Genomic DNA, 25,473 nt, shown 5'->3' with positions numbered 1-25,473 from the left:
ACTGCAGCCCCCCAAATCCCCAGATCTCACTGCAGCCCCCACACCCCGGCTCTCTGCAGCCCCCAAATCCCCAGATCTGACCGCAGCCCCCAAATCCCCAGATCTCTCTGCAGCCCCCAAATCCCCAGATCTGACCGCAGCCCCCAAATCCCCAGATCTCTCTGCAGCCCCCAAATCCCCAGATCTCACTGCAGCCCCCCAAACCCTCAGATCTCTCTGCAGCCCCCAAATCCCCAGATCTCACCGCAGCCCCCACACCCCGGCTCTCTGCAGCCCCTCAGCGCCCCGCCGGAGCCTGCCCTGCCCCGGGCCCGGCCGCCCCTCACGGCCCGGCCCGCGCCGCTACCTTGTACTTGCTGAAGCCGGCCAGCTGCTCGGGGCTCACGTACTCCATGGCGGCGCTGCCGCTGCCGCCGTTCCGGGGCTATCGCTGTGTTCCCGGTGTGTTCCCGGTGTGTTCCCGGTGTGTTCCCGGTGTTTTCCCGGCGCTGTTCCCGGGCCGCTCCCGGCGCCGCCGCATCGGCCCACCCGGCGTGGCCGTGACGTCACCGCGCCGGCCCCGCCCCCCGGCACGGCGCCGCCTGGCGGCCGGGAGGACCCCGCGCGGGAGGGGCGGAAAGAGCGGGGGAAGGTCCCGGGAAAAGCGGGAAAAGATGGCGGGAAAACGGGGAATGATGGCGGGAAAACGGGGAAAGATGGCGGGAAAACGGGGAATGATGGCGGGAAAACGGGGAATGATGGCGGGAAAACGGGGAATGATCGTGGGGAAAACGGGGAATGATCGCGGGAACAACGGGGAATGATCGCGGGAAAATGGGGAAAGATGGCGGGAGAAACGGGGAATGATGGCGGGAACAACGGGGAATGATCGCGGGGAAACGGGGAATGATCGCGGGAAAACGGGAGAAGATAGTGGGAAAAACGGGGAATGATCGCGGGAAAACGGGAGAAGATAGTGGGAAAAACGGGGAATGATCGCGGGAAAACGGGGAATGATGGCGGGAAAACGGGGAAAGATCGCGGGAAAAACGGGGAAAGGTCGCTGGAAAAACGGGAGAAGATAGTGGGAAAAATGGGGAATGATCACGGGAAAAACGGGGAAAGATTGCGGGGAAACGGGGAATGATCGCGGGAAAACGGGAATGATGGTGGGAAAAATGGGGAATGATGGCGGGGGAAACGGGGAATGATCGCGGGAACAACGGGGAATGATGGCGGGAAAACGGGGAATGATGGCGGGAAAAATGGGGAATGATCGCGGGGGAAACGGGGAATGATCGTGGGAAAAACGGGAGAAGATAGTGGGAAAAATGGGGAATGATCACGGGAAAAACGGGGAAAGATTGCGGGAAAACGGGGAATGATCGCGGGGGAAATGGGGAATGATCGCGGGAACAACAGGGAATGATCGCCGGGAAACGGGGAATGATCGCGGGAAAAACGGGAGAAGATAGTGGGAAAAACGGGGAATGATCACGGGAAAAACGGGGAATGATCGCGGGAAAACAAGGAATGATCACGGGAAAACGGGGAATGATCGCGGGAAAAACGGGAAAAGATCGCGGGAAAACGGGGAAAGATCGCGGGAAAACGGGGAAAGATCGCGGGAAAAACGGGAAAAGATCGCGGGAAAACGGGGAATGATCGCGGGAAAAACAGGGAAAGATCGCGGGAAAACGGGGAAAGATCGCGGGAAAAATGGGGAAAGATCCTGGGAAAAAGATCCGGGGAAAACGGGAAAAGATCGTGGGGAAAAATGGGGAAAGATCGCAGGGAAATATCCCAGGAAAAATGGGAAAAGATCCCGGGAAAAACGGGGAAAGATCGCGGGAAAAACGGGAAAAGATCGCAGGAAAAACGGGAAAAGATCATGGAAAAAACGGGGAAAGATCGCGGGAAAAACGTGGGAAGATCCCAGGAAAAATGGGAAAAGATCACGGGAACAACGGGAGAAGATCGCGGGGAAAAGCGGGGGAAAGATCCCAGGAAAAAGATCTGGGAAAAGCGGGGAAAAGATCCCGGGATAAAGCTGGAAAAGATCCCGGGAAAAAGCGGAAAAAGATCCCAGGAAAAAAGATCCAGGAGAAAGATCCTGGGGAAAAGTGGGAAAAGATCGCGGGGAAAATGGGGAAAAATATCCCAGGAAAAAAGATCGGGAATAGATCGCGGGGAAAGAGATCCAGGGAAAAATATCTTGGCAAAAAAGAGCCAGGAAAAGCGGGGGAAAAGTTCCCGGGAAAAAAAAAGATCCTGAAAAACTATCCTGAAAAAAGCTGGGGGGAAAGGATCCCGGAAAAAGCAGGGGAAAAGATCCCAGAAAAAATGGGGGAAGAGATCCCGGAAAAAGCAGGGAAAAAGATCCCCCAAAAGCAGGGAAAAAGATCCCAAAAAAAGCAGGGAAAAAGATCCTGAAAAAAGAATGGAAAAAAGATCCCAGAAAAAAAGCATGGAAAAAGATCCTGGAAAAAGCAGGGGAAAAAAATCCCAAAAAAAAGAATAGAAAAAGATCCCAGAAAAAGCTGGGAAAGAGATCCCGGGAAAAGTGGGGGAAAAAATATCCTGGAAAAAAACAGGGAAAAAAGATCCTGAAAAAAGTGGGGGAAAGATCCCAGAAAAAATGGAGGAAAAGATCCCCAAAAAAGTGGGGGAAGAGATCCTGAAAAAGCGGGGGAAAGATCCCAAAAAAAGCAGGGGAAAAGATCCGCAAAAAAGCAGGGAAAAAGATCCCGGAAAAAGCAGGGAAAAAGATCCCGGAAAAAGCAGGGAATAAAGATCCAAAAAAACCCACATGTAAGAACTGCCCCGGGTCAGCGTGGAGGATTCCCCGTGTGAAAAATGTGTGTTAAACATGTGAAAAATGCGTGTTAAAGGTGTGAAAAATGCGTGTTAAAGGTGTGAAAAATGCGTGTTAAACGTGTGAAAAATGCATGTTAAACGTGTGGAAAAATGCATGTTAAACATGTGGAAAAATGCATGTTAAAGGTGTGAAAATGCATGTTAAACGTGTGAAAATTGCATGTTAAACGTGTGAAAAAATGCATGTTAAAGGTGTGAAAAATGCATATTTTATGATTGGCTTTTGGCAAATATTAAATTGAATACTATATGTATTTTGTTATATTGATTAGCGGTGCCGCATTAACATTTTAATAGCACGGTAAATGTGGTTTTGTGGTTAAAATGAAGCTTTAATAGTTAAAATAAAACTTTAATAGTGAAAATCGAAATTTTAATAGTGAAAATCGAAACTTTAATAGTTAAAATAGAAACTTTAATAGTGAAAATCGAAACTTTAATAGTGAAAATCGAAATTTTAATAGTTAAAATGAAGCTTTAATAGTTAAAATAGAAACTTTACTAGTGAAAATCGAAACCGTGTATGTGGGTTTGTTTTTTTTAAGGAATGAGACACTCACTGCAAGATAACACAGAGCCCCTAAATCCTAAATATTTCTATTTAAAGAATAAAAGAAGAGGAATTGATGCTTCTCTTACCAGAAATTATTTCTTCGGGCCTTGCTCAGACTCGAAGACACCGCGGGGATTAAAAGAAGCAGAAATATAGACAGAGGTTTTTGTTTTAAATGGAATTTATGCATAACCGTGAAATATGTATGAATATGCAAAATAATTATTCCTTTGCTCACAAAACATATTTTTCATGGCTTAAGTTCCTGAGAGCGTCCAGGCGTCCGTAATTCTTTGATTTGTATTGTCTTGTAATTGTCCTCACTCTAAATTTTTATTACTCTAAATTGTATTGCTATTTTTCTGACCATTTTGTCATTATGAAACTTTTAACATTTTAAAAACCGAGCGGTTGGCACTTTGAAACAAATGATTGGCTCACGGCAAATATTAAATTGAACGGTGTGCGTGTGAAAAATGCCAATCACTTGGGGGTGTTTTCTTTAAATCTTAAAAGTTTATTAGCAATAAAATGGTTATTAAAAATAGTAATAAAAATAGAGTAATAAAAATTTGGACAATGAGGATTAGGACAATTACAAGACAATAAAAAGCAAAGAATTACGGACATCCGGATATTTTTGGACACTGAGCTGCCAAAACCACGCCTTGAGAATAAAGGAATAACCCTTAAAAGCAACAGCCTGTTGCATATTCATATATTTCATGCATGATGCATAAATTATTTGCAAATTCAGAATTTTTATGGCTTTTGTCAACTTTGTACAGTACTACAAAATAGCTCTCCAACATAACACATGTGAAATTTTATTTATATTTTATATATATATAATATATATATTATATATATTATATTTATTATATATTATATATATAAAAAAATATATATTATATATATTATCTTTATTATATATATATATTATTTATTTATATACACACGTGAAAAATGTGTATTTTATGATTGGTTCTTCACAAATATTAAATTGAATGCTATATGTATTATGGAGGATTATTCTGTAATAGTGTATGAATCCTTTTGAAGCAGTGTATGTGGTTTTAGATTACAACATAATGTTATAATGGAAACTGTGAGATGTGGGATATTTTTTTAACAAGCTCAAGAAAGGGGTGAGATAATCAAGAAACTCTTTGCACAGAGATAACAGCAACGAGACACCTGTGGAAAACGCCATCACTTGGTTTTCGAATTTTTAAAAGCTTGGAGGTAGAGGAGCTCCTTTATCTCAGTTTCTTGCCCCCCTTGGTGTCTCCTGGTGTTGTTCTTTATTGCGAGAAGCTTCAGAAATTTGCATTTCCCTACGCCCTTTCTACCACGGCGGAGGTTTCTTAATTAAAAAGTTAAAATTTAACGCACGATTCTACAAGCTGAAATTTAATTGCTTAATTTACTGGGGAAGGATCTGGGACAGGTGAGGGGTCTGCACCCTCCTGACCCCCCAGCCCAAACCTGAGGACCCCCCCAGTCACTCCAGTAGCGGCACTGGGACCTTCCCAGAGCCCAGGAGGTGACACCATGGCCAGGGACACCTCCAACCTCTGGCTGCAGGAGCTGTCCCAGATCTCCTCCAGCCCAGGTGTCCCCAAAGCTGTCCCAGATCTCCTCCAGCCCAGGTGTCCCCAAAGCTGTCCCAGATCTCCTCCAGCCCAGCTGTCCCCAAAGCTGTCCCAGATCTCCTCCAGCCCAGCTGTCCCCAAAGCTGTCCCAGATCTCCTCCAGCCCAGGTGTCCCCAAAGCTGTCCCAGATCTCCTCCAGCCCAGGTGCTCGGGCTCTCAGCAGCTGGATTGGATTCTGGGGAAGCTCTTTGGGGTCAGTGACCAATGGATCCAGCTGTGGCTCTCAGCAGCTGGATTGGATTCTGGGGAAGTTGTTTGGGGTCAGTGGCCAATGGATCCAGCTGTGGCTCTCAGCAGCTGGATTGGATTCTGGGGAAGTTGTTTGGGGTCAGTGGCCAATGGATCCAGCTGTGGCTCTCAGCAGCTGGATTGGATTCTGGTGAAGTTGTTTGGGGTCAGTGACCAATGGATCCAGCTGTGGCTCTCAGCAGCTGGATTGGATTCTGGGGAAGTTGTTTGGGGTCAGTGGCCAATGGATCCAGCTGTGGCTCTCAGCAGCTGGATTGGATTCTGGGGAAGTTGTTTGGGGTCAGTGACCAATGGATCCAGCTGTGGCTCTCAGCAGCTGGATTGGATTCTGGTGAAGTTGTTTGGGGTCAGTGGCCAATGGATCCAGCTGTGGCTGGGGCTCTCAGCAGCTGGATTGGATTCTGGGGAAGTTGTTTGGGGTCAGTGGCCAATGGATCCAGCTGTGGCTGGGGCTCTCAGCACAGAGTCACGAGTTTGAGTTACTTAGGTAAGTAAGAAGTGAGTATGTAGAATAGGAAAGTATCTCTTTAAATAGTGTATTAATGCAATATGGTATAGTTTTAGTAAAGCTGTCCTTCAGCCTTCTGATCTGGAGCAGACACCATCACTTCTCCCCCGAGTCGGGGCTCGCCGCATTTTTGCGATCCTCGCCCCCTGCCCAGTGCCCCCCGTGCCCTGCCCGTCTGCAGCACCCGGAGCCCGTCAGCCCCAGCGGTGGCTGCCCTGGACACCACGCAGACGCAGAGCAGTCCAAAGCAACTCGTTTATTAGCAAAGCCTGCAGGGGATGGGGCTGGAGCAGCCCCTCAGCAGCTCTCCTGAGGGCTGGGCCCTCGCTGTGCCCGGGGGCTGCGGCAGCGGCGCAGCAGAAACCCCCACAGCTCCCTGGGCAGAGCCGGCCGTGCCACCTTCTCCAGAGCCGGCCGTGCCACCTTCTCCAGAGCCGGCCGTGCCACCTTCTCCAGAGCTGGCCAGTGCCACCTTCTCCAGAGCCGGCCCGGTGCCACCTTCTCCAGAGCCGGCCGTGCCACCTTCTCCAGAGCTGGCCAGTGCCACCTTCTCCAGAGCCGGCCCGGTGCCACCTTCTCCAGAGCACGGCCCCGGTGCCACCTTCTCCAGAGCCGGCCCGGTGCCACCTTCTCCAGAGCCAGCCGTGCCACCTTCTCCAGAGCACGGCCTGTGCCACCTTCTCCAGAGCCGGCCAGTGCCACCTTCTCCAGAGCACGGTCCCGGTGCCACCTTCTCCAGAGCACGGCCCGTGCCACCTTCTCCAGAGCCGGCCAGTGCCACCTTCTCCAGAGCATGGCCCCGGTGCCACCTTCTCCAGAGCCGGCCAGTGCCACCTTCTCCAGAGCATGGCCCCGGTGCCACCTTCTCCAGAGCCGGCCAGTGCCACCTTCTCCAGAGCACGGCCCTGGTGCCACCTTCTCCAGAGCACGGCCCTGGTGCCACCTTCTCCAGAGCCGGCCCGGTGCCACCTTCTCCAGAGCACAGCCCCGGTGCCACCTTCTCCAGAGCCGGCCGGTGCCACCTTCTCCAGAGCCGGCTCCGGTGCCACCTTCTCCAGAGCCGGCCGTGCCACCTTCTCCAGAGCCAGCCGGTGCCACCTTCTCCAGAGCACGGCCCCAGTGCCACCTTCTCCAGAGCCGGCAGTGCCACCTTCTCCAGAGCCAGCCGGTGCCACCTTCTCCAGAGCCAGCCGGTGCCACCTTCTCCAGAGCACGGCCCCAGTGCCACCTTCTCCAGAGCCGGCAGTGCCACCTTCTCCAGAGCCAGCCGGTGCCACCTTCTCCAGAGCCAGCTGGTGCCACCTTCTCCAGAGCACAGCCCCGGTGCCACCTTCTCCAGAGCCGGCTGGTCCCACCTTCTCCAGAGCCGGCCGTGCCACCTTCTCCAGAGCCGGCCCGGTGCCACCTTCTCCAGAGCACAGCCCCGGTGCCACCTTCTCCAGAGCCGGCCCGGTGCCACCTTCTCCAGAGCCCAGCCCCGGTGCCACCTTCTCCAGAGCCGGCCCGGTGCCACCTTCTCCAGAGCACGGCCCTGGTGCCACCTTCTCCAGAGCCGGCCATGCCACCTTCTCCAGAGCCGGCCCCGGTGCCACCTTCTCCAGAGCCGGCCAGTGCCACCTTCTCCAGAGCCGGCCTGTGCCACCTTCTCCAGAGCCGGCCGGTGCCACCTTCTCCAGAGCCGGCCTGTGCCACCTTCTCCAGAGCTGGCTGGTGCCACCTTCTCCAGAGCCGGCCGTGCCACCTTCTCCAGAGCCGGCCTGTGCCACCTTCTCCAGAGCCGGCCAGTGCCACCTTCTCCAGAGCACGGCCAGTGCCACCTTCTCCAGAGCCGGCCATGCCACCTTCTCCAGAGCACGGCCCTGGTGCCACCTTCTCCAGAGCTGGCCAGTGTCATCTTCTCCAGAGCACAGCCCCGGTGCCACCTTCTCCAGAGCACGGCCGGTGCCACCTTCTCCAGAGCCGGCCGGTGCCACCTTCTCCAGAGCCGGCCAGTGCCACCTTCTCCAGAGCCAGCAGGTGCCACCTTCTCCAGAGCACGGCCCCGGTGCCACCTTCTCCAGAGCACAGCCAGTGCCACCTTCTCCAGAGCCGGCCTGTGCCACCTTCTCCAGAGCCGGCCCCGGTGCCACCTTCTCCAGAGCCAGCCGGTGCCACCTTCTCCAGAGCCGGCCGTGCCACCTTCTCCAGAGCACGGCCCGTGCCACCTTCTCCAGAGCCGGCCGTGCCACCTTCTCCAGAGCCGGCCTGTGCCACCTTCTCCAGAGCCGGCCGGTGCCACCTTCTCCAGAGCCGGCAGTGCCACCTTCTCCAGAGCCGGCCGTGCCACCTTCTCCAGAGCATGGCCCCGGTGCCACCTTCTCCAGAGCCGGCCAGTGCCACCTTCTCCAGAGCCGGCAGTGCCACCTTCTCCAGAGCCGGCCAGTGCCACCTTCTCCAGAGCACGGCCCCGGTGCCACCTTCTCCAGAGCACGGCCCCGGTGCCACCTTCTCCAGAGCCGGCCGTGCCACCTTCTCCAGAGCCGGCAGTGCCACCTTCTCCAGAGCCGGCCGTGCCACCTTCTCCAGAGCATGGCCCCGGTGCCACCTTCTCCAGAGCCGGCCAGTGCCACCTTCTCCAGAGCCGGCAGTGCCACCTTCTCCAGAGCCGGCCAGTGCCACCTTCTCCAGAGCACGGCCCCGGTGCCACCTTCTCCAGAGCACGGCCCCGGTGCCACCTTCTCCAGAGCCGGCCGTGCCACCTTCTCCAGAGCCGGCCTCGGTGCCACCTTCTCCAGAGCTGGCTGGTGCCACCTTCTCCAGAGCCGGCAGTGCCACCTTCTCCAGAGCACGGCCCCGGTGCCACCTTCTCCAGAGCTGGCTGGTGCCACCTTCTCCAGAGCACGGCCCCGGTGCCACCTTCTCCAGAGCCGGCCGTGCCACCTTCTCCAGAGCCGGCCGTGCCACCTTCTCCAGAGCCGGCTGGTGCCACCTTCTCCAGAGCCGGCTGGTGCCACCTTCTCCAGAGCCGGCCGTGCCACCTTCGCCAGAGCTGCCTCTGGGGGTCTGTCCCCTCTTGTCTCAAGCAGCTGATCCAAGGGGTGCTCTGGGTGCTGCCTTCGCCCCGTCCCTGGCCCCTGGGCTCAGCTTGGCCACGAGGCCCATCGCCCCAAGGAGGGGGTTTGGTTTGGCTCTGGGGCAAAGCTGAGGGAAATGTTCAGAGCGAACAGGCAAGAGGAGTCCGGCTTTCCCATAAAGCCAGGGAGCTGCTGACTGATGGGTGAAGTAACGCGCCTTATTTCATCAGATTTGGGAAAAATTCGATGCCACTGTCTTCACCGGGCTTGAGAGCGTTGTGACTGCATTTTGTGGAGAGCCTGGTACAAAGTTCTCCTAAGCTGCAAAGCTGCTGTTATTCTTCCACCCCGGGGATGTGGCCTAGCGCTTCTCCAGCTCGGACAGCGCTTTCTGCTTGGTGATTCTCCGCCACGCCGCAGGGATTTCTCCTTTGCCCCGAAATTTCCCATTGAGCCGATCTTCCAGCTGTGTCCTGAAACGAGACACAAACCATTTCCAGTACGCCTGCATGGATGGGTCAGGAAGGATGTTCCAAGTGGAACGAGGAGGTCCAGCATCTCGGTATGTCTTGTAGGGGATGCTTTGGTCACCACCAACTCTGAATTCAAGGTCACTTGCAACAAGGCTGGAGCAAATGTCAATGATCATTTCAGGTGACTCATGCTCGTTGTCAGGTTCACATGTACACCATTTGAATCCTATCACACCTTGTGGGCGATGGAAGAGCGCCTGATGATCTCCATCGTGATGCCGCATGGCGTTTGTGCAGACAGCCCCACATAAGGGACACTGTGCCCAGCATCCCGAAAAATGCTCCGCCAGGATGGTGTGAGGCTGCCTCGAAAACGAGCGCAGGTCAGCCCCAGCGAGTTCTTCCCCGAGCCTGTCCCTCAGGTCTTCCAGAGCTTCTGCCATGGCGCTGCTCAGGAACTCAATGTCTGTGACCTCCTGGTGCTCGATGCCCTTCAGCTCACTTCTGGGCAAGTTCACCACCTCTGACAGTTCCCTGCAAAATTCATCCAGCCAGAGAGAGACTTTGTCTTCTCTGTCTTTTCTGTCTTTGACAACCCGGGTTGATAAAGCAACGGCTGACAGGATGTTTTGATAGAGAAGATCAAGGGAGGAATCTAAAAACCTCCTCAGCCTCCTACTGCCATCCAAACAGTGCCTCCAAACTCGTGTCTTAATGTACCACTCACAAAACTCTTTTGGAAAGCTAAGGTACTGCATGAAATACTCAAAATTTTCCTGTTCTGCCAGGTATCTCAGGATGCAAACTTCCAGATTGGCTCTGCTGCCCTGGAAATCTGGGAATTTGCCCTGCATGTCCTCAGCGATGTCTTTAGCTGCCCTCTCATAGACCGCCTGGCGAAGAGCTGGTTCAATCTTGTCACAAAGGAAAACAGCAAAAGTTGTGACAGAAGTGGCTCCTTGGCAGGAAATCTGGAAACACTTTAGGAAGTCTTCTCTCCTGCTGCTCAGGTACACAACTGGGTCATTTGCCTTTTGGAACGCTTCGTGCATGGCTTTAAACCTTTCTGCTGCCATTGCGCACAGATACAGAGACAAATCCATGCTGTACTCTCTGGTAAAAGTACATTTTGCATTGCTGGAGACAGAGTCCACACCTTTCTGCACTTCATTGAGTATTTCATGAATAAAATTTCTGCTGTAATCACATTTCTCCTCTTCCTTCTTAGCAATGTTTGTCTTCACATACACTATAGTGTTGACTGAGATCTGCTCAAAGTTGATCACATCCGCATCAGAAATGCTCCTGGAATCTGAGAAAAGGCCAAAATACGTTTTCTTCATTATGTGTTTCTCTGGATCAAAAGAAAACCCTCTGCCTCTGGGAAATGACCTGATCCGTGCATGGAAACCTGGCTCCTTAAAGTGCTCTAGAAGGACATCTTTGATTTCTGCATTGATATCCACCCGTTCTGGAGGACGAGAAGATCGGGGGACTTTGGCAATCCACTTGTTCCAGACCAGAGCAAAGTTGCGCTCCAGCTCTCTCTCACTGAGGCTCTTCCCTTTAAGACTCACAGCCCGCTCCCGACTCCTTCTCAGGAGCTCATCTTTATATTCCAACTTCCTCGCATCCAGTTTCTTCTGCTCCTTCAGTAGCTCAATAAGATTCTCACATTTCTTTTTTGTTTCATGAAGAAGAGCCTCTTTTAGTTCTTTCAGCTTCAGCTCTGTGCCTGATTTCCACTGGACCAGTGTCTCGTGGTCTTTGTCTTCCCTGAAATACTTGTCCACTTCTTTCTCAAGGGCGTCGCTCGTCTCTTGCACCAGCCCTTCAAGGTGCTCTCTGGTGACATTCTGCCAGTCCCCATTCCGAATTCTGTTGTCCAGTCTCATCTGTACGTCTAAGATGTGACTCCTCAGCCTCCAGGTCCACTGACTAAAGGCACTTTCCAGTTTCCTGTACGCAGCAATCTCCAGGGAATTCTTGAAGCTGAAAACAAAGTTTTCGTTCAGCAAAGCATTCCAGAGGTCACCAATACGATCTTTCAGGCTCGAGAGCCTCAAAATGCTGCGCTGCGGCTCCTTCTTGGCAGCCTGGAGGATTTTGCTCTTTAGTTGCTGGACGTTCTGGCTGTAGGTGGGGTTGGGTGGTGCCATTGGGGAGTTTCCTACCCACGGGTGAGCAAGGTAGTGAATGTGGGTGTTCACATCAAAGCCAATGACATCGCTGAAGGAGGAGACGTCACAGAATTCCTGCTGAGCAGCTACCACAGTCATTTCATCCAGCTTTTCCTGCAAGCGCCGTTGTCCTTCCCTGTTCTGCTCCTTGGCAGTGGCCTCTCCCGCGTTTTGATGGACAAAGAGGCAGCTTGGGGAAAGATTGACTTTCTTCACCCTCAGGAAAGCCTGCACAGCGATCTGGAGAACATCTTGCGTTTCTGACGGATTTTCTCCAAAGATATTGATCACAGTCAAGTTGCCAACACCAATGACAAAGGTGGCCAGCTCGTTGTCATGGTTCAGGGACTGTTTATCGGCCGTCTCGATGGCACGAAGCCCCTCTGTGTCAAGCACCAGCACAAAATCGAAGCCCAGGTCGTGCTGCAGCGGCTCGCTCACCGGGATGAGCTGCATGAAGGCTCCGCGGGTGCAGCGCCCTGCGCTGGCGTTGAACTGCAGACCAAACGTGGCGTTCAGCAGCGTGGACTTGCCTGTGCTCTGCATGCCGAGCACGGAGAGCACAAACACTCGTTTGTCCCCCAGCCTCTCAATTAAGCTGTCAAAGATTGCGCCCACCCAGCGCAAGGGCAGGTAAGAAGCGTCCCCATCCATCAGCTCCACGGGATACCCTGAAACCATCAGCTCTGCTGCAATTTCTGGCAGTTTGACAAAACTCTTGTTCTCTAAGTTTATAAATTCCAGAGCCTCATAAATCTGCCCTACCTCTCTCAGAAGGTGCTCCAGACCAATGGATGAACTGTGGATTTCATCAGAGAGGGCATCCAAGCGACTCAGCAACTCATCATTGCCACCGGGATTTTTCTTGCTTTTCTTTCCTGCCAGGTTTCCAGACCATAACTTGTGATAGTCTCGCCTCAGTTTTTCAAAGCGACCACAAGACAGCTCGTGCATAAAGACCTTCATCCACTGCAGGAAGTATTTCTTGGTATCTGCTGGCTGGGCCTGGAGAAAGCCAAGGAATGATTTCATCAGAGGGTTGAGGGGGAAAGCTCGCTCAAGTTGCTTTCTTCTTATTGCTTCCTTATAATTTTCAATTTGGCTGCGATGATGCTCAATGCTTCTGTTGCCCTTCTCCTGCAGGCGAGTGAGCTCTTTGTCCTTCTGGCACCACTGGTGCCACAGTTTTCCTTGGAGCGGCAGCAGCCGGGATTTGATCTCAGACATCTTCTCTTTCTCCAGAAGCTCCACCAGCTCCTTTGCCTTTGCTTTGGCTGTCACACATGCGGGTTGATCTGCATCCACTACAAATCCGTGCTGGCGAGCTTTGTCCACGCAGGCCTCCAGGCTGAAACAGGGATGAGACCTTCCCAGGAGATTCCCAATTGTCTTGGTCAGCTGCTCCATCAGTTCTGCTTTGTTTCTGTTCTTGATCCCTATCGTTATGGTTCTACTGGCTTGTCCAGCTGCGACGTTCTCTTTTTCTGTGAGAAGACAAACCGAAGGCCTTTGTGACTGCCACAGGCCCTGCAGAATCTCTCTCCCCCTGTCGTCCATGTGCTCCCGATCGGACACGAGCACCACGCTGACAGCAGATACCTCCTGCAGGAAGTGCAGCTGTGCTCCGTGGTCCCTGGCGTCTCCACGCAGGTTGCAGAAAGCCACGCAGCACCCAAAGGTGTCATCGGGGCTTCCGCGGGGGCAGTACCAGGCGATCTCCACCAGCCCTTCCACCAGCAAACGCTCTCGGGTGCTGCCTTTGCAGTGGCGGTGGAAGAAGGTGTCGTGTTTGTGTTTGCTCAGCAGAGCGTTCAGGAGCTGGGACTTGGAGGAGGAGGCTGAGCTGCCAATGCGGATGAAGGACACGATGGGTGTCTGTGCCTGAAAGATGAGTTCGTTGCTGTAACTCTTTCTTTGGACCTGCTTTCTCGACTTCTTCACCTCCTCCCAGCTCCTTTGGATTTGGCTGAGGGCGTAGAGCGGGAACTCGATGCGTGAAGTGCCGGGGTTGGGCACCAGCAGAGGCAGCGCCAGCTGGCAGAACGCCATCCTGCTGGCAAGGGTCTGTCTCAGGAAGTCATCAGCACAATGGAAAACGGCCATCTGCAGGTCCACGGGGTGCACGTGGCCCTCCCTGCCCTCATGTGCAGGGGCTGCTTCCATCAGCCGATCAAGGAAGTTTCCAAAGGAGTCTGACTGTTGGCTCGCTTGCCCTCCGGTTGGTGGCACGGGCGCAAGGCCTGGGCTGCTCTCATCCCAGCAGGTCAGGTACCTCACCTGGTAATCCGCAGTTAACAGCTTTTGCAAGAAGTACAACGGCAGTTCCTTGTCCTGGCTGGGCTGGCTGTCCTGCAGAGAGGTGCTGCAGATGGTGCAGAAATCTCCCATTCCCATTTTCCTTGGATAGTGACTTTCCAGTCCAAGGCGCTTGAGCAACTGGAGGAACTCCTGGTTTGCAGTGGCTTCACTTTCTTTGGATTCGCTGCTGTCTGCCTTGCATTGGGACTGACGGGGGGCCTCAGGTGTACAAAAAGTGTCTTCCTCGTCTCTGAGTATGTTCTGCATCCTCTGTTCATGCCATTTGTCATCCAAGCACCCACCGATCAAGGAGTGCAAGTCCCGTTCCACCTTCTCCCAGTCTTCATCTCCTCTGTTCTCCCTCCTGCCTGCTGACAGCTCCTGCTGCTCCAGCTGCTTCTGGATGCTCTCCAGCCTATCCACCAGGGGCTCCTCTGGTGCTGGCCAGAACTCTTTGGGAATCTCCGTGGCTTGCCACAGAGTCTCTGCTCTCTCCCTCAGAGCATCCTGGCTGTGGCTGCGGCTCCTGAGCATTTCTGTCAGATCATTCCGGGTTTGTTTGGCCACTTCTTGAGTTTTCTTTGTCTTCTCCAAGTACTCCTTCTGCCCCTCTGTAGTGGCTGTTCCGTCATCTCTTATTTTCAGAACTTTCTGGAGTGCCTCTTTCTCCCGGGGGTGCCGTACGTGACGCTCCAGCCTGAGGTAGCCCTCATATCCCAGATGTTGCAGGGCTCCTCTGCTCTTGATTCCCAGGATCTGTGAAGCTTTGGGCAGCCAGTATCCAGCATCCAGCCCTTCCTTCTGGAACGCCTCTGCCAGGAGCTGCGCCTCTGCATCCCCCTCCTGTGCATCCTCCGGCGAAGCCATGGCTGTGGAGGAAGAGCAGAGATGGTCCCTAAGGTGCTGTCAGAGCACCTGGAGAGGCTCTGCAGCAGCTGAGCCCTGGGGATTGCTCCCACCCGGCTGCTGGAGCCAGGCCTGCGATGGCACAAGAGCCAGGGTCTCCTTCCCAGCACCCTGGATGTGCCTGTGGCTTTCCTGTCTGCAGGATCAGCCCTGAGGGTGAGTGCGTGTCCCAGAGACAGCACAGACACACGGACAAACACACGGACATACAAAGAGACATGCACAGCCCGCACAGACCCACTCAACCACACCACGCGCCCTGGACAAGCTGCTGCCTTCACATCACCCACATCCTCCCGGCAGAACTCCTCGATCCACAGGTGCAGACAGCCGGGGACGTTCCTGGCTCCCCGGAGCACTGGCACAGCCCCTCTGCCCACCCAACAGCCTGCCTGCATCCTGCACCCTCTGGGCCACCCCAGTGCAGGGGAATCCCACCTTGTCCCTGCCCACAGCTGCTCCTGGGCCATCCTGGTGGCCCTTCAGGAGGGACTGGAGGTGCTGGGAGGCAGCTCAGAGAGGTGCCCTCTGTGACCTGCTGCTCCTCAGCACAGAGGGCTGTTGGAGAATGGTTGCAGGAGAGGGGTCATGGATCAATGGAACAGTTATCCATTGATACCTCTGCCTAAGACCCCGGAATCAGAACCGGCCTGAGAACAGAGCTTGGGAAACAGGCTCTGTGTCTAGGCCTGGGAAACGGAGCAAGGTGGGAATGAGAGAATAAGGATGAGCACATCCTTGGAGATATGCTTGTACAAGAATAGGCTGTGTGACAAGATGTGCCCAGAGAAGATGGGATGTACCACGACGACGTGACTAGAGATGAGAAACTTGGCTTAAGGAACCTGGCTATGGTTGTAAATGCACGTAGGCTAAACAGGACAAAGACCTTTGTGAAACCAATGAGAGCTGCTGCTGACTTTGCTTGTAGCAAACCCTATATAAACCGACAGGATTTTTGAACAAATGAAGCTTGCTTATCAATCACACTGATTGTGCTTGTCTTCCCTCCGCCTGCGGCTTCAGAGCGTCTCGTCAGGCGGTGCCCGTTGGAGGCAGTCTTGGCTTCGGCCACCACGGAGCCACCGAGTTCAAAATCTCTGCTGACAGCAGGAAAAGTGCCTGCAAACCTTCAGCTGGGCACCTGCCCTTAAACCTTTGGGGCTGTGGCTCTGTCACACAACTCCGAGAATTGCCCCAGTCTCGGTTCACTTGGGTGCTGGAGAGATTTACTCCTTGCAAACAACCTTCAGAGCATTCAGCCGCTGTCCCAGCAAGGCCACAACACTGCCACCAGCCCAGGAATGGATCCCAGGGGCTTGTGCTGGGCTCCTGCACCCTTCCGGAGCTTTCAGGGGCAGCTTTCCCTCAGAATCCCTGCAGAATTGGGCCATGTGTGCAAGGGCTGCAGGCTCTGACTCCCTCACCCACCTCACAGCAGATCTCCCGCTGCTCCCAGCCTCGGCTCCTCAGCTCAGGGGACCCAGCACAGCAGCAGCGGATGAAAAATCAAACCCCCACAATTCCAATAAACATTTGTATGGAACGGTATGTTTACTTTTACTGCACTGGGCCCATGTGGGGACTCATTGCCCTTCAATGGGCATGTGCACCCCTGAGAACTCCCGATCCTTTTTTATTACCCTAATTTCCATATGCATAGAATTTTGTAACAGGTTCATGCATATTCATTCTGTTGATTTCGCATTACATTTGCACATGGTTACACTTATACTCAGTTTTTGCCAGAAAGTACAGAAAGAACTCCTGGGTCACTCTGCCCTGTCTCTTTCAAGGTCCAGGAGTCTTTCTTATCTCTTATCTTTTAGTGTGGAAATTTGCATTCTTTCTCCTTAGCTGGGTCAGTTTTGCTAGTGCTGCAGTTACCAGACTAAACAGCACATTTCACTTATGCTACTAAGCTCAAAGTGGCACACCTCACCTAAATCCAAATGGATTTATACCCTGTTAAATTTTCACTCTGTCTCACCTGGGGCACCCAGGCAGGGTGTGGAGAAGGAGATGGGAACCCCTCAGGAACTCAGGTGTGGAGCACCAGGAAGGAAAGGCTCAAAATCCTAAAGGAGAAGAGCACACAGTCAGGAGAAAGCGACCCATGGGCACAGAGGATTCATTCCAGGAGCACTGGAGGCCAACCCTTCATCTCCACTGAGGATTGCCCAGGCAGCAAAGACTCCTCAGGGCTCTCCTGGGGAGGTGACCGGAGCAGGGTTTCACCTGGGACCTGCATCCAAGTTCCGTTCTGGGAAATACAAAGCTGTGCTCCGTGTCAGGCAAATAAAGGCAACCTGTGCGGTCGTGGCTGTGAAATGTGTGGAACGCGGCCATGGGACAGTGTTGGATTGTGGTTTTGTATTTCTGTAATGGTTCTGTAGTCGTTTGCCCCTTCAGCTCCCATTGCTCCACCCCGAGTTTTCCCACCTTTCCCTCAATGCCGATCTCCCTGGAAACGCTTCGTCACTCCCCTCTCCCCTCCCTGCCACCTGGTCCATCACTCGGCTCCGCATCCCACCCTTCCAGAACCTTCCACCACGGGCATCGAGGGATTGGCCGAGGGCCAGGGATCCCTCCCGTCAACTTCCCCACTGGTTCATGTGTCTGTCTATCCTTCCACCTTCCACTCGCCCAGATCCCTCCACTGGTTAGTGGGAGTCCCTCCCGTTACCGCCCCGGTATTTAAGATGGGCGAGAGCCTCGAGGGCCTCTCAGCTGCTGGATACTCTGGAGTTTGGTGCTCCTCAGAGCATGGATTAAACCTGAGACTTTCCCCAGCCTTGAGTCGACTCCTGTGTCGCCTCCTCGGACGTCGCCTCTCCTCCGCACAAGGCAGATGAAACGGAGTGAAATTTAACAAAGTAGAAAATCCACCTGGATTTAGGTAAAGCGTACTGCGTAGTAGCTTGCTAACGTGAGTAAAATATGCTATTTAATCTATTAACTCTGCTGTGCTTGTAAAACTGCCCCAGGCAAAGAGAAAAAAATGCAATCTCCAGGGTGAAGAGATGCGAGGGGCCTCTTGAACTCTGAAACTAAAAAAAGAAGTCTACAAAAATAGACAAAAAGATTAAAGAGTTCTCTGTACAAAAAGCCAACTGTAAATTGTAACTCAAATTCAACAAAATAAATATACATGAACCTATTGTGAGATTCTATGTATATGTAGATTAGTACAGGATAATAAAAAAGATCAAGAATCCCCTAAAATGTACGCACGCCCTTTAAAGAAGAATCCCTGCTGCGAAGAAAATCCCGATGTGCGTCCAGCGCAGAATAAAAATAAAAAATATGTTAAACTGTAGCTTTAGAACGTATAAGTCTTAAACTGTTTTGTAATAAGAGCTTTTGAATTATAACTTTAGAATGTTGCTGAGTACTACGGATTTTTAAGCTGTAGCTTTAAAATGCATAAAGGATTTAAACATAAAGGGAAGTGACGCCATCCCAAGCTCCTGGAAAAAGAAGATGGACATCAAGGTTGCAGATTGATGATTTTGAAAAGCAAAGCTGGACATCACTACCATAGATTAATGATCCCAGAAAATAGAAGTTGGACCCCAGCATCTAAACACACATCCTGGGATATCCACAACAGGGCATAGAAATTGGAAAGGAACCAAACATCCCCATCATACATTTACGATCCTGAAGGATAGAATTGTGATGATAAAGGTGGAAATGGAAACTGTGGAAAGCTCACGTAGAAACTGGGAAAAGATTATGAATATACATGAGTATGATCAATAAATACCAGCAAGCCCAACAATCAGTGTGCAGTCAGAGGGGGAAATCCCCACCACTGCACCCAGCGCTGTCTTTGCTCATAGGTCACCATATTAATTAATAAATTAAATTGCTGCTCGATATATTGGCTGAGTGAAGCGCCTCATTTCCAACACTTCCTTCCAGAAGGAAGCTGGACACGCTGCAGAGGTGGGACAGGACCAAGCCCATGGAGGTCAGCAGGGCCAAGTGCAGGTTCTGCCCCGGGGTCGGGCAGCTCCAGGCACAGACAGGAGCTGGGAGGAGAAGGGATTGAGAGCAGCCCTGAGGAGAAGGACTCGGGGTGCTGGGGCTGAGGCTGCCAGGGAGCAGCTGTGCCCTGGGGCAGCAGCCAGGCGTGGAGGGGCAGGGGCAGGGGAGCAGCGCTGGCAGAGGGGCGGAGGGCCCTGTCCCACCCTGCCCACAGCACTCAGCTGCTGCCGGGGAGCCCAGGGCCCAGGAGAGGGGGAGAAGCAGCGCTGGGCTTGGATCCCAGCGGGCACTGACCCCCCAGTCCCACCAGCAGGATGGGGACAGGAGGGGACGCAGAGACAGGACAAGCCCTGCTGGAGCCAAGGGCGGTTCAGCAGCGGAGGAAAGCTGGGCGTGCTGGCAGAGCACGGGGGATTTCGGACACCGATTGTTCTCCTCGGGCACAGCTCCAGCTGCGCCCTGGGCAGCGGAGCCTCGGTGCAGGGCGGCTGCTCAGGGAGGGAAGCGCTGCCTCAGGGTTCACTGGAGCCACTTGTCCTGTCGCTTTTCCCTCCCAAATTCCGTCCCGCTGCAGCGCTGCCAGCACCGGTTCGGTCTCGGGAGCCAGAGGCTGCCCTGGACAACTTTAACTCAGCCCAGCCGCACCCTGAGCCTGGCCTGGCACCCCTGGCAGTCGCTGCACGGCTTCCCGTGGCTGCAGGAGGGGGGAAAAGCCGCAGGGACGGTGCCAGCGCCCGCAGAGAGGCGCCGAGCACATCCAGGGCACAGCTCGGGATCCAGCCCCTCCTGGGAAGCGAACGAGCGAAGCAGCACGGCTGGCAGCAGGACGTGCCACCTGCACCCCATTTCATGGGAACAGCCCCCCGAGGGCGTTTTCCGCAGCCCCGCCGCAGGGAGAGGGCTCCGGGAGCGCCGCTGCCTCGGTGCGGCGGTCCCGGGGCCCGGAGCGCTCGGGCTGGTGGCGCTGGGACCGTGCGAGGGGAGAAGCCCACCCTCCCTGCGAGGGGAGCGAGGGCTGGGAACCCTGGGCACGGAGCGGGAGGTGCCGTGCCTGCCCCCGGTCACGGCGGAGCTGCCCGGCTCCCCCGGGAGGGGCGCGGGGCCGGAGCCGCCCCCAGCATCAGCCCCAGCGCTCCTGCCCTTAGGGGAGTGCCGGCACCCGCTGCCACCGCTCCGAGCCCGCCCGGCCCAGCTCAGCCCCCGCAGCTCCCCCGAGCTCCCCCATCTCCCCGGCCGGCCGAAGCTCGGGGAACAGGAGGCAGGAGAGAGGCAAGAGCCGCTCCCGGCTGCTCCCATCCCATCCCATCCCATCCCATCCCATCCCATCCCATCCCATCCCATCCCATCCCATCCCATCCCATCCCATCCCATCCCATCCCATCCCATCCCATTATCCCATCCCATCCCATCCCATCCCATCCCATCCCATCCCATCCCATCCCATTATCCCATCCCATCCCGTCCCGTCCCGTCCCGTCCCGTCCCGTCCCATTATCCCGTCCCATCCCATCCCATCCCATCCCATCCCATCCCATCCCATCCCATCCCATCCCCTACCTTCTCTCTCCGTGCCCTCAGCTCCCGGGCTGGGAGAAGTCCCGCACAGCCCAAGGTCTCGGGCTCTGGGACCTGCTCCACCTTTTATAGGAGCAGCGCGGGAGCTGTCACTGCTTTCCCGAAAATCATGTGTCTTCCTGCAGCAGTGCAAAAACGAAACTGGTGTTGCCTGTTTTAGGTGTGTCATGGACACACAGGTGTCTGCTAAGGAAGGCAGAAGCGTTCCTTGAACTGGAAACTGGAAACCGCCTCCCTCCAAATTATTATAATTTAGAAATTAAACGGCTCTCGGGCAAAGATATTGGAACACGAATAACAGTTAATTATTAGGAAAATTAAAAATGCAAATGCACTAGTACAAACAGACAAAACCAACCCTGGCAGGGTCAGAGCAGCCCTGTCCCCTGTGGGTCAGGGAGTGGCTCAGCCCCATCCCAGGGGGGCTCAGCCCTCCTGCAGTGCCAGCTGTGCTTCTGCTGGAGCAGGATCTGCACAAGGGGGGAGTTTTCCTTGGAGCTCCAGGGCTGGGGGAGATGGGCCTGGGCTCCTCTGGGAATGCAGGGGGAGAAAGCTGCTCCTCTGGGAATGCAGGGGGAAGGAAGCTGCTCCTCTGGGAATGCAGTGGGGAGAAAGCTGCTCCTCTGGGAATGCAGGGGGAGAAAGCTGCTCCTCTGGGAATGCAGGGGGAAGGAAGCTGCTCCTCTGGGAATGCAGGGGGATAAAGCTGCTCCTCTGGGAATGCAGGGGGAAGAAAGCTGCTCCTCTGGGAATGCAGGGGAAGGAAGCTGCTCCTCTGGGAATGCAGGGGGAAGGAAGCTGCTCCTCTGGGAATGCAGGGGGGATAAAGCTGCTCCTCTGGGAATGCAGGGGGGATAAAGCTGCTCCTCTGGGAATGCAGGGGGATAAAGCTGCTCCTCTGGGAATGCAGGGGGATAAAGCTGCTCCTCTGGGAATGCAGTGGGCAAAGGCTGCTGTGGTATCCCAAAATCTCAGATTGTGTCCAAGTAGGAATTGCTTGGCTGCTCCTCTGGACAGAGCATCTCCCAGTGGGATGATGGAATTTTCTCAGCCATGCAGGGACACTCAGTGACCCATGAACAGAAGATAATTAATAATTAATGGCCCATGAACAGAAGATAATTAATAATCAATGACCCATGAACAGAAGATAATTAATCATCAATGGTCCATGAACAGAAGAGATCTCCTGGAGGGAGGATGGGTCCTGTGTCGGTGTCTCAGGGTTCAGAAGGTCAGGGTGACCCCAGGATCATAAATGTTGTTTATTTTTTCTTATCTATAACATTCTTCCTCTGACCTGCCAAGCTCTGGCTAGCAAGGCCATGGCAATCTGCCCTGCCCTGTTGGGCGGTGTTTACCTTTTATATCAAAAGTTACATACAGACTGTTTATAAAAACCTGCCAATATCTGACTCCTGTGTTGGACAGTGTGTCCCTGTCCTAAAGCAACAGAAAAGTGTCACCACCACGCCAAGACAGGGAGGGAAAGAAGAAGGGAAAGAAAGCCAGGACTCACCCAAATTCCTCCATCTTGTACCCCCTTGAACCCCTGTCTAAAAATCCCAAATTTCTACTTTTCCACCCTGTGTTAATCCAACTCCCACACCACTCAAACCCTTGTGGCTTGTAATTCCTCATACAAAACCGACAGTTTTCCACGGGCTAAAATCAAAGCCACGGGGGTTTCTGACTTCATGCCAAGGTCCCCGAGCCCCCTGTGGGTCTGGGGGCAGCCAGGGCAGCCAGAGGGTGTGCTGGGCTCCGACACACCTGAAAGCACACACAGACACAGAGGTGCACACCACGAGCTCACACCCTTGTGCACAAAAACAGGAAAGGCCCTTTTCCCAGTGTCCTGCTGTCAGCAAAACATCAGGAGAAACAAAAACTCTCCAACACCTTTTTAGTGTTAGGGAATCAAGGCATTATTTTATTATGGCCAGGATGCTGTTCTGTGCAACAGAAATCCCGCCAGCCACGCATTCCCTCGTGCAGAGATAATCATTCCATGATGTGAAATACAAAGTTGTGTTTCGTGTCAGGTAAATAAAGGTAACCTGTGTGATTGTGATTGTAAAATGTGTGGAGCACGGCCATGGGACAGTTATAAAGATGAGTTCTAAGAAACAACCGAGGAAAGCATGGAAGAAGGCTTTTGAACCAATCTTCTGTTTACAAATATCAATTATAGGTCTTAAACAAGACCTTTGTAACAAGAGCATTTGAATTACAACTTTAGAATGTTGCTTTTGGTAAGAACTTTTTGCCTGTAATTAAGTCTTAAGCTGTTGTGTAATAAGAACCTTTGAATTATAACTTTAGAATGTTGCTTAGTATTAGGGATTTTAAACTGTAGCTTTAGAATTTATAAAGGACCGAAACAGAGAAGGGAAGTGACCCTATCCCAAGCTCCTGGAAAAAGAAGATGGAGATCAATGTTGCTGATTAATGATCTCAAAAGGGGAAGCTGGACATCACTACCATGGATTAATGATCCTAGAAAATAGAAGCTGGACCCCAGCATCTGGACACACATCCTGGGATGTACATCCTGGGATATTCAAACCTGGAATAGATCACAACAGGGTCTAGAAATTGGAAAGAAACCGGACATCGCCATCACAGATTCGCGATCCTGAAGGATAGAATTGTTACATCAAAAGTTAGAAATAGAAACTGCTGGAAGCTCGTGCAAAAATTGTGAAATAGAAACTGCAAGAACACTGGCGTAAAAATGGGAAATAGAAACTGAAACTGCTGGGAAAAGCTTATGAATATGCATGAGTAGCAAGCCCAACATTCAGTGTGCAGTCGGAGGGGGAAACCCCCACCACTGCACCCAGCGCTGTCTGCTCATAGGTCACCATATTAATTAATAAATTAAATTGCTGCTCGATATATTGGCTGAGTCAAGCGCCTCATTTCTAACGGCACATGATCTTTCCTAGGTTTTTCCCATACTTACATGGTCAAAACCCAGAGAAAATCATCTGTTCAATGTCCCAAGTTACACAGTTTAAAGTATTTGGTTTCCTATTGGTTATTGATTCCTCCACCTTCCATGTTAATTAGGTTCTCGTTCTTCCTTTTTTTCTCTCTTTTCCCAAACCAGGAGTCTCTGACCATGCCAGGGATGATGTTTGGAGTTGATGTTCCTTGCTGGTCCTTACATTTTTTGTGTCTTCTGTGCAACTCCCAGCTTGTTGAGATGTTAATCTCACCAGGTCTTGAGAGGTGAAACAGTCCTTTGGAAAGAAATTTATTTTCTTCAGTGAGAAAAGTGGCCACAAAATAGAACCTTAGCCTGTAACACTGTTAAAACTGATGCTGTCCTTGCACTGAGAGCAAAAATGGGATGAAGTGATGTTTGCTGAAATGGTTTTCCCTTTGAGAAATCACCCTGAATAACCAAAGCATTGTGGAGTTCATTCTGCACCTTCGGACCCTTTAGTTTTGGACGCTGAGCTGCCAAAACCACGCCTCGAGAACAAAGGAATAACCCTTAAAAGCAGCAGCCTGCTGCATATTCATATATCTCATGCATGATGCATAAATTCCTTGCAAATTAAGAATTTTTCTGGCTTTTGTCAACTTCGTACAGTACTACAAAATAGCTCTCCAACATAACACATGTGAATTTTTATTTATATTTTATATATATTATATATATATAAATATATAACATATATTATACATATTATATATATATTATTTATTTATATACACACTTGAAAAATGTGTATTTTATGATTGGTTCTTCGCAAATATTAAATTGAATGCTATATGTATTATGGAGGATTATTCTGTAATAGTGTATGAATCCTTTTGAAGCACTGTATGTGGTTTTAGATTACAACATAATGTTATAATGGGAACTGTGAGATGTGGGATATTTTTTTAACAAGCTCAAGAAAGGGGTGAGATAATCAAGAAACTCTTTGCACAGAGATAACAGCAACGAGACACCTGTGGAAAACGCCATCACTTGGTTTTTGAATTTTTAGGAGTTTAATAATAATTAAATGGTTATAAAAACAGTAATACAATTAGAGCAATAAAAATTTAGAGCTAGGACAATTGCAAGACAATAAAAAGCAAAGAATTACAGACATCCGGATGTTTTTGGGCACTGAGCTGCCAAAACCACGCCTTGAGAATAAAGGAATAACCCTTAAAAGCAACAGCCTGTTGCATATTCATATATCTCATGCATGAGGCATAAATTCCTTGCAAATTCAGAATTTTTCTGGTTTTTGTCAGCTTCTTCCCCTTAATCCTGGTGGTTCCATAAAGACAGAGAAGGTGGGGGAATGTTTGTTCTGATAAGGACGCTGTAAATCTTTATGTGCCCTGTCGCTGTTATCTCTGTGCAAAGCGTTTCTGCATTCTCATCTCTTTCTTGAGCTTGTTAAAAAGTATCTTACACCGCAGAGTTTCTATTTTAACAAACCTCTATTTAACACGCTACTTAAGAGAATTAATGCAGCATAACTTTCTAACATAATACAAATAATATAATAGAATATATAAGAATAGAATAGAATAGAATATATAATAATGTAATAAAATGTAATGTAATGTAATGTAATATAATATAATGTAATACAATGTAATGTAATACAATGTAATGTAATGTAATGTAATGTAATGTAATATACTGTAATATTATATTATAATAAATATAATATAATATAATATAATATAATATAATATAATATAATATAATATAATAAATATAATATAATATAATATAATATAATATAATATAATATAATATAATATAATATAATATAATATACAATGTAATGTAATATAATATAATGTAATGTAATGTAATATAATATAATGTAATGTAATGTAATATAATATAATATAATACATAGAATAGAATAGGAATAGAATAGGAATAGAATAGAATAATAATCATTTTATTATTTGCGAAAAGCCAATTCTAACACACACTGACCAAGCTTCTCTGTACTTGTTTCACATCCAATAAAAAACCAGGATTGTTCATGATTTCCTGGACATCTGTAGACATTCCCACAGCCCCATCTCCTGCCTGGAACTCGCCCTGGTGCGTCCCACTGCAAATCCTGCGAGGTTTTCCTGAGCGAAATGAGGAAATTATTCAAACCAACCCCAATTTTTAACGAGTGTGTTTGCAGGA

The 25,473-nt window shown here is 51.3% G+C and overlaps 2 protein-coding genes across 3 annotated transcripts in view; both read right to left on the bottom strand.

The window, feature by feature from the left end:
- Positions 1-518, bottom strand: part of SELENOI (selenoprotein I) — a 42,196-nt gene extending 41,678 nt beyond the window's left edge. For both annotated transcript variants that reach the window (XM_085574254.1, XM_077782492.2), the window contains exon 1: positions 347-518. In XM_085574254.1, the coding sequence (XP_085430380.1) occupies positions 347-394 (48 nt within the window). In that variant the 5' untranslated portion in view covers positions 395-518. The remainder of the gene's footprint in view (positions 1-346) is intronic.
- Positions 519-8,843: 8,325 nt separating this feature from the next.
- Positions 8,844-21,560, bottom strand: URGCP (upregulator of cell proliferation). Its single transcript, XM_021545088.4, has 3 exons — positions 20,283-21,560; positions 16,723-16,810; positions 8,844-14,695 (listed from the first exon to the last, which is right to left on the bottom strand). Exon 3 carries the CDS (start codon positions 14,691-14,693, stop codon positions 9,237-9,239), a length of 5,457 nt encoding a protein of 1,818 aa, XP_021400763.2. The 5' UTR covers positions 14,694-14,695; positions 16,723-16,810; positions 20,283-21,560; the 3' UTR covers positions 8,844-9,236.
- Between the last annotated feature and the right edge of the window lie 3,913 nt (positions 21,561-25,473).

This window comes from Lonchura striata, chromosome 3 (genome assembly GCF_050655825.1).
Source record: "Lonchura striata isolate lonStrDom1 chromosome 3, ASM5065582v1, whole genome shotgun sequence".
Lineage (NCBI taxonomy): Eukaryota > Metazoa > Chordata > Aves > Passeriformes > Estrildidae > Lonchura > Lonchura striata.
Note: the sequence above shows the minus strand (reverse complement) of the source record. Positions and strands in the feature narration are given on the sequence as shown.